The 8,536-nt window shown below is 44.9% G+C and overlaps 1 protein-coding gene across 1 annotated transcript; it reads right to left on the bottom strand.

Annotated features, from left to right (window-relative positions):
- Nucleotides 1-4,367: 4,367 nt before the first annotated feature.
- Nucleotides 4,368-8,313, bottom strand: LOC125250980 (actin cytoskeleton-regulatory complex protein pan1-like). The gene is made up of 2 exons (XM_048163831.1): nucleotides 7,731-8,313; nucleotides 4,368-4,460 (listed from the first exon to the last, which is right to left on the bottom strand). The coding sequence occupies exons 1-2, from the start codon at nucleotides 8,304-8,306 to the stop codon at nucleotides 4,458-4,460; spliced, it is 579 nt and encodes a 192-aa protein (XP_048019788.1). The 5' UTR covers nucleotides 8,307-8,313; the 3' UTR covers nucleotides 4,368-4,457.
- Nucleotides 8,314-8,536: the final 223 nt, after the last annotated feature.

Below are 8,536 nucleotides of genomic sequence, written 5' to 3' on the forward strand. Positions count from 1 at the left end.
CTGTGACTAGTCCCAGTTAATTTAGTCTAGCACAGTACGCGTAGCACTTTTAAAAAAAATTAGATATAGAATAGTAAGTGTTAGTATTAATCGGTCAAGTATTGATGAAAAAGATGCGTCTTCAGCCATTTCTTGAGAATGGCTAAAGACTCAGCAGCACAGGCTGAGTTAGGCAGGTCATTTCAAAACACAGGCAAACATGGATATCCAGGACAACAGGCAGAAGATCAAAACCAAGACATAGGAAACCAGGATAAAAGCACTCAGAATTGCAGTGTAACACAAAAAAAAGATTACAAAGTGAGATTGAAAGCACAGGGCTTATATGGGCCAACCTTATCAAGGGTAATCACATGTAATCATAAAAACAGGCAATGGATACTGGGAAATTAAGTTCATCATGGAAAAACACAGGAGTCGGGAGGAGTGCCCTCTGGTGGAGATCAAGGGTAAACACAGAGCAAATAATCCATGCACATGATAGTCCAAAACACAGGCAAACAAGGATATCCAGGACAACAGGCAGAAGCAAAAGGCACTCCAGCTGGTGAATGTGACAGTAGAATCACGAAAAACTGGAGGGACTGACTAATAGCCTAAATGCTGTAGCCTATTAGGATTGTTCATAGTTAGTTCATGTTAACTAAAACAGTTAACTAAAGTTTACCAAACAACCTTATTGTAAAGTGATGCCCTTATTTATTTATTTATTTATTTATTTATTTATTTATTTTTTCCATAACTAGCCTACTTCTTTAGGGCTTGCTGTTTTTATAGTCCCTGAGCTCCTTTCCCTGCTCCATGCTGAAGACCTGCTTTTGGCGGGAAAATTTGACAGTGGGTAACTTGTGGCTACCAGCTTTCTGCAGCTTTCTCTTCTGCAACCCTCTGACAAAAACATATTCCTGTGGATTTGTTGATATTTGCATAATATTAAATGTGCAAATACCAATGCAGTTATAACATGTTATGCCGTTTTCTTTTAATATTAATTTAATTGTAAGTAAATATTTAGACATATTACACTGCCCGATAGATCTCTGTCAAGTCAAGTCAAGTCATCTTCATTTATATAACGCTTTTTACAATACCGATTGTTTCAAAGCAGCTTCAAAGTGATAATATGAAAATTAACCCTTTCGCACGTAAGTTTCAAATATTCTGGCTGACCCCCCAGCGTGAGTTTTTTAAGGCGACCGTTATTTAGAACGTATCACTTTATGGTTTCCATGGTGACGCGTCATTGCTTGTTACGTGACACACTGCAGCACTGTATGACTGATGATCTGCTTTCATTTAATTTTTCCTTTTTTATTCAAAATATTCACAAATTTGTTAACTATAGCATGAAATATCTAATATTCCGATTGCCAAATATGTGCAAGTGAATGTGTTTTGCTGTTTAAACACCTTTATAACGATCGCGTTAGTTGAGCCATATGAGCGATGGGCGCCGCCATGTTAGTTTGCACCGCGCAGAGAATCGGATCTGTTGGATTTACAACCCGTGAATTTATCCACTTCTCCCGAAATACATGAAAGTAAGTGTGCCGGTGAACTGGGGAAGAATAGAGTAAGCTTTTAAGTTACTTTCACAATGTGTATCTGATATGAATTAAACGTGTTGTCAAGTTATAATGGAAAGGGTTGTTATTTCCGCTTCTATAGACATCATTGTGTATTTTACAAACTCTAAATATATTGTTTTGTTAGTACTCATGTGTATTTAAATGTCTGAAACCTGAAATGAACATTATTTGGTTGAAAACACTGCATATATGTAAACCGTCTCTGGTTTAGCGCCAGTTAAAGCGCGCACGCACATTTGAATTTGGCAGTTGATCACGTAATGCACTGAACGTTCTAATCACACCGGTGTGATCGTACGCTCCTGGGGCCAGCCAAGACTGATCACACCGGTGTGATCGTACGTGTTAAAGGGTTAATGGACAGAAATTGTTTTGGCTTTACAGCAGCTCTAGGTAAAAGTTATTATCGTGCTAAAGTACGTTTTTGATTGAATCACTTCCTTTGTAAAAATCATTCATTATTAACTTAGGGGCCACTTAAATGACACCTAAGTCTGTGACATAAAGTAGTCTATAATTTACAATGCTGTTTTAGATGTGATCACAGACAACTGATCTTCCTCACAGGTGATTACTGTGCCAGGTTAAAAACCGTGAATGAGATACAGTGCTCTAAAAAAGTACAGTATGTAGGCCTACATTTACATTGTTATATGTTCCCTGTTTTTTGGTCTCTTAGTAGTTTTGTCACAATACAAACATTTTGACTTCAATATGATAGATAACTCAAATAGCATGACACCAATACTAAACCGATATGGCAAAAACCTAAAAACCTGAAAAACGTATTCTATTATTTTCTCTATTTTCTCTTATCTCTTGGACTTATTTTGTGCAGTTGTTTGACCATTTTCAGGTTCTTAGCAAGGAAAACAAGAGTGTAATGCATCTAGTACTGCAGGTAAACTTCTGAATGCACAGATGCTGTATGGATCTTCCACCAGATGAGCTTGTCTCCAGAAGCTATTTGTTTGTACAAGAATTCACTTCTAAGTTATTCAGCAGGTCAGATGAAGAATGACCCCCTCAGCCCCATCTGCTGCCACTTCTGAGTTCTCCATATTTTCAGACTTCATGGTGGACACACTCAAAAAAATAACTCTTTGAGCGAACATAAAAAAAAAATCATGGAAAGGATTTCTACATGATTAAGTTGCTTTATTTCAGCATTATGCAATTCTGTTATTCCAATTACTTACGTTGGGTCAACTTAATTTATTAAGGTTGATTCAACTTATTTACTATGGTTGGGCACAGCTTAATTTAATATGACAGCCCAACTAATTTGCAATGTTTTGGACCAACTCATTTACTTAAGTTGATCCAATCTATGCAATTTAAGTTAGCCTAACAAAAGTGCTTAATGCTGAAAGAAAGCCATTTAATCACACGGAAATCCTTTCCATGATTTAATTACATTAATTAAAAGAATAGCTTTTGAGTGTTAATAAATTAAAACCTTTTTACCATACACTCAAAAAAATGACACTTTAAACTTAGTCAATTATGGACAGTGTTTCCACACAACCAACTTAGTTTTTATTAACATTAAAGGTTTATTTTTACTCTATGCAAAATCCTTGAGTTGTGACAAAACAACTGACTAAGGAAGAATCTATGTAAAATAGTTATGTCCAGCTTACTCAATTCAATCATGGACAGTGGTTCCACATGATTGAGACAAGTAAAATCCAATAGAATCAACCATGTTAAATGAACTAGAATCAATTGTGTTCATTTAAAATAAAATAAATAAAAAGCAATAAATAAATAAATAATAAATTGTTTTCATATACATTGATTTTTACAATTAATTATTCTTGTTTAATTTTGTGATTTACATAACTTTTGTGATGTTCTGTGTTAGAAATCTAGATGTGATACTGGATTCATCCTAAATTGCCTTAAACAAAATCATCATGTGTTGTTGTTGTTTTCTTTGTTTGTTTGTTTTTTGTTGTTTTTTGTTGGGGGGGGGGGGGGGGGTTGGCCCTGCTTGATTCTCTCAATTTTTCTTGATTTTGATTTTCTTGCTCTGGTGCTTAGACCTGATCCTTTAGCTGTAGTAAAGCTTCAACAGATTCCTGTAAAAGTACTGCTTTCACCTCTTCTTCCATGGTAATAAAACTGTTCTTGACTTTTGCAGTGTTTAGTGTAGTGTTTCATGTCTTACTGTGAAGTCTCTTCTTCTTTAATTTTTTTCCTTAATTTCACACAAAAGAGTGCTTTCTGCATCCTTCACTGTCAGAAAGCTAGTAGGGTAACACTTTATAATAACTCATGCTATGAATCATTAGTTAAGCCTTAGTAAATAGTTAATTCATCATTTATAATTGTTAATTCATCATTTATAATTCATCATTTATAATCCCTACATTAAAAGACATTAGTAAGCAGTTTATAAATACAACTGTAAAGGCTTTATTCTTGATTTATAAGCATATCTGTAATGTGTTTAATAATTTTATTTTTATACTTTATTATTTATCAATTCATCATTTCTAAATTAAATATTACATTATTTACAAACCAGTTATTTAGGAGTTGTCAGTGGCTCATAAGAGCATTTAGAAAGTGTATGTAAATAAATAATAAACTATTTAAATGTACATTGTGGTAAAGGTTCTTGTGTAGTGGGAAGGAAGAGGACAGGGATCGGCTGTGGCTGCTGACAGTCTTTATTCTCACCAGAGAAAATATCAAACACATAAACAAAAAGACGGTGCAACGCACACTCAATAATTCCACATCCAAGGATGGGCTTCACTCCATGAAACAAGCACAGCTCACTCAGTCTGACTGTCAGCAGTCCCTCTCTCTCTCACACGCTCCTGCTTCTCCTGGCGTTTTATCCTGTCTCCACGCCAATTACTGGAACAAGAAACAGGTGTTCGTGATTTACATTCAACCCGTTCAATCACCGCACATCCCCAGACGCTCCCTCCTGCTGCAGACCCCGCCAAACCACGCCCCCCTCGCCACATACCCCCACCGCCCGACTCAGGCCGGGGAGCCGTCCGGCCTGCAGCACCCCCCCCCCCCCCCCTTGAATTTAAAAGGCTGTAAAGCGAGATACCAACGAGTGATCCGCGCGTTGGTGTCCTTCATGCGGTGGAGCCACTGCAGAGGGGCATGGTCCGAACAGAGGGTGAACTCCCGCCCCAGGAGATAATAGCGGAGGGTGAGGACGGCCCACCTGATGGCTAAACACTCTTTCTCCACGGTGCTGTACTTAGCTTCTCTCTTGGAGAGCTTGCGGCTAATGTACAGCACCGGCCGCTCCTCACCCTCTACCTCCTGGGACAGGACCGCACCCAGCCCCCTGTCCGACGCGTCTGTCTGCAACAAAAAGGGGAGAGAGAAATCAGGGGAATGAAGTAACGAACGGCCCGCCACATAAAGCAGCCTTCACCTGGGTAAAGGCCTGCTGGCACAGCTCCGTCCACTGGACCGTATCTGGTGCATCCTTTTTAGTCAGATCAGTCAACGGGCTGGTGAGGTCCGAATAATTAGGAACAAACCTCCTGTAATATCCCGCCAGCCCGAGGAACTGTCTGACCTCCTTTTTGGTCTTGGGATGCGGACAGGTTGCAACCGCTGCTGTCTTATCAATTTGGGGACGCACCTGTCCATATCCCAAGTGGAAGCCCAGATACCTTACTTCCACGCGCCCAATTGCACACTTCTTCGGGTTGGCCGTGAGCCCAGCCCCTCTCAGCGACCTCAGGACAGCCCTCAAATGCTGCATATGCCGCTGCCAATCATTACTAAAAATAATAATGTCATCCAGATAGGCAGCCGCATATGCAGCATGGGGCCGTAAGATCTTGTCCATGAGTCGCTGAAAGGTAGCCGGTGCTCCGAACAGCCCGAACGGAAGGGTCACGAATTGGTGTAATCCAAACGGCGTCGTGAAAGCGGTCTTTTCTTTGGATAATGGAGACAAGGGGATCTGCCAATACCCTTTCGTTAAGTCCAGTGTCGAATAAAAGCGAGCTGTACCGAGCCGGTCAAGCAATTCGTCCACACGCGGCATTGGATACGCGTCGAATTTCGACACTGCATTCACCTTGCGATAATCCACACAGAACCGCACTGAGCCGTCTGTTTTGGGAACCAAAACTATCGGGCTCGCCCAGTTACTGCTGGATTCCTCTATTACCCCCATTTCAAGCATTGCCTCTAATTCTGCCTGAACCACTTTTTTTTTGTGTTCAGGTAACCTATACGGCCGGCTGCGAATCACCACGCCCGGCTCTGTCTCGATGTGGTGCTGAATGAGGTCAGTACGGCCCGGTAGGGGAGAGAACACGTCGGCAAACTCAGCCTGTAATTTGGAAACATCCGTGAGCTGTGAGGGCGAAAGGTGATCTCCTCCTGGGGCCAGAGCGAGGGATTGTTTTTTTACATTCGCCTCTGGCCCGAGATCATCCTCCTCGCTAATCACCGTCGCCAGCATCACTGACTCCGCCTCACTCCATTTTTTAAGGAGGTTGAGGTGATAAATTTGACGTGCCCCTCTCCTATCGGACCGTATTACTTCATAATCGAGATCACCAACTCGCCGTGTGACCTCAAATGGTCCTTGCCACTTCGCCAGTAATTTTGAGCTTGACGTGGGGAGTAATACGAGCACTTTCTCTCCCGGTGCAAATTTACGCAGATTAGTTCCCCTGTCATACAACCGGCACTGTCTGTCCTGGGCTTGTAACAAATTCTCCATAGATAGCCGCCCCAAAGTGTGGAGTTTTGTTCTCAAGTCCAGCACATACTGAATTTCATTTTTCGATTGAGATGGTCCGTCCTCCCAAGACTCCCTTAGGACATCCAACACACCGCGGGGGTGGCGCCCAAAGAGAAGCTCAAAGGGGGAAAACCCCGTGGAGGCTTGCGGGACCTCTCGCACAGCGAACAACAGGGGTTCCAACCATTTGTCCCAATTTTTGGCGTCTTCTTGAACGAACTTACAAATCATGGATTTAAGCGTGCGATTAAAGCGTTCGACCAAACCGTCTGTTTGTGGGTGAAAGACGCTGGTTCGAATCAATTTAATGCCCAACAATTCGTACAGTTCGCGTAGCGTACGTGACATAAACGCCGTGCCTTGATCAGTGAGGATTTCTTTCGGAATCCCCACTCAGGAGATTAAACTGAAGAGGGCGTCCGCAACACTCTTAGCGGAAATGTTGCGGAGAGCCACTGCTTCTGGATATCGTGTTGCATAATCCACAATGACTAATGCAAAACGATGCCCTCTCGCTGATCGCTCTAATGGCCCGATGAGGTCCATGCCAATTCGTTCGAAGGGGACCTGCATTAATGGAAGGGGGCGCAAAGGCGCTTTTGGAGTGGCCGGAGGATTTACCAGCTGACATTCAGGACAAGACGCGCACCACCTGCGCACGTTCTCGTGAATGCCCGGCCAAAAGAATCGGGCCATGAGGCGATTTAGTGTCACTGTTTGTCCTAAGTGTCCAGCCATTGGGTTAGAATGAGCCGCATGGAAAAGCATTTCCCTGCGGTTCTTTGGTACTAATAACTGGGTTGTATCTGCTTTTGACTGAGTGTCTTGGATCACTCGATACAACCTATCTTTAATAATCGCAAAATAGGGATAAGTCACTGGTCGTCCAGGCTGGAGAGGCTGACCGTCGATCGTGCTGACCCTCTCAAACGTATTTTTCAGCGTGTCGTCGTGAGACTGCTCCAGGGGGAAATCATTACGGTCCGAGAGAATCAGTCTCCCAATTCCGCTCTGTTCCCCTGAGGCAGTCGCCACTGGTCCCCGGTCAGTCTCCCCCGCCTGCACTCGCACTTCCTTTCCCCGCGAGCATTTATTTCCCCACAAGAGGCACCCGAACATAAATGTCCCAATAATTTATTAAATGCGGGCCAATTCGTCCCCAAAATTATCGGGTGCCGGAGGTGCGGATTAACTGCCACCTCCACACTATGCTTTTGACCCCTAAATAGAATCCTGACTGACACCAACGGATAACTCGCGATATCCCCGTGCACACACCGTACCTTAACCATGTGGCCTGTATCCAATGCCCCGGATGAAATCAGGCTTTGATGCACGGAGGTTTGGTTACAACCTGAGTCCACCAAAGCCTGATATGTACCCCCCTTGATACTCACTGGTATCTGGTACTGACCAGCCTGACCGGGGGCGACCTGCAGGTCGTCCGGGACCCGGATCAATGTCCCCACCTCCATCACTGGACACCGGTCTATGAAGTGATCCGGGTCCCCGCAACGCCAACAGGCCAGCCCAGACCTGCCCGCCGCTCCAGTGGCGGAGAACGGGCCGAATGATTGGCGTGGAGAGAGGGGAGAAGCAGGCGCGGGGTCCAGCCCGGCGGTGGCCAGTCCCGCCCCCCTGGGCGGGGCTCTTGGCGCCACGAACTGCTGAGAATCCGTTCCACCCCGCCCCCGGGGCGGAACACGAGGCGGGCCGGGCGGACGGGACCTAGGTAGAGGGACAGGTCTCGAGAGAGAGAGGGGAGGAAGAGAGGGAGAGAGAGAGACAGATGGCAAGGGTTCGCCGACCCCTGGGCACGCCACCAAGTGGTCCTCCGCCAATTGGATGGCCGAATCCAGCGACGTGGGCCGGTGGCACTGGACCCACTCGGCGGTCTTCTTCGGGAGCCGAGTGGTGAACTGTTCCAGCACCACGCGATCGATCATCTGCTCCACGTCGCCTCCGTCGGCCATCAGCCATTTGCGGCACTAGTCACGGAGCTGTTGGGCCAACACGAAGGGCCGGCCCGCCTCCCCCAGCTCCAGAGACCGGAACCGCTGACGATGCTGCTCGGGGGAGCGGCCGACCCGCTGTAGGATGACCCTCTTGAGGTTGTTGAAGACCAGGAGGTTCTGGATGGGCAGCTGCTGTGCTGCCACCTGCGACTCGCCCGAAAGCAGCGGGACGAGCCGCATGGGCCACT

Source organism: Megalobrama amblycephala, linkage group LG17 (genome assembly GCF_018812025.1).
Source record: "Megalobrama amblycephala isolate DHTTF-2021 linkage group LG17, ASM1881202v1, whole genome shotgun sequence".
NCBI classification, from domain to species: Eukaryota; Metazoa; Chordata; class Actinopteri; order Cypriniformes; family Xenocyprididae; genus Megalobrama; species Megalobrama amblycephala.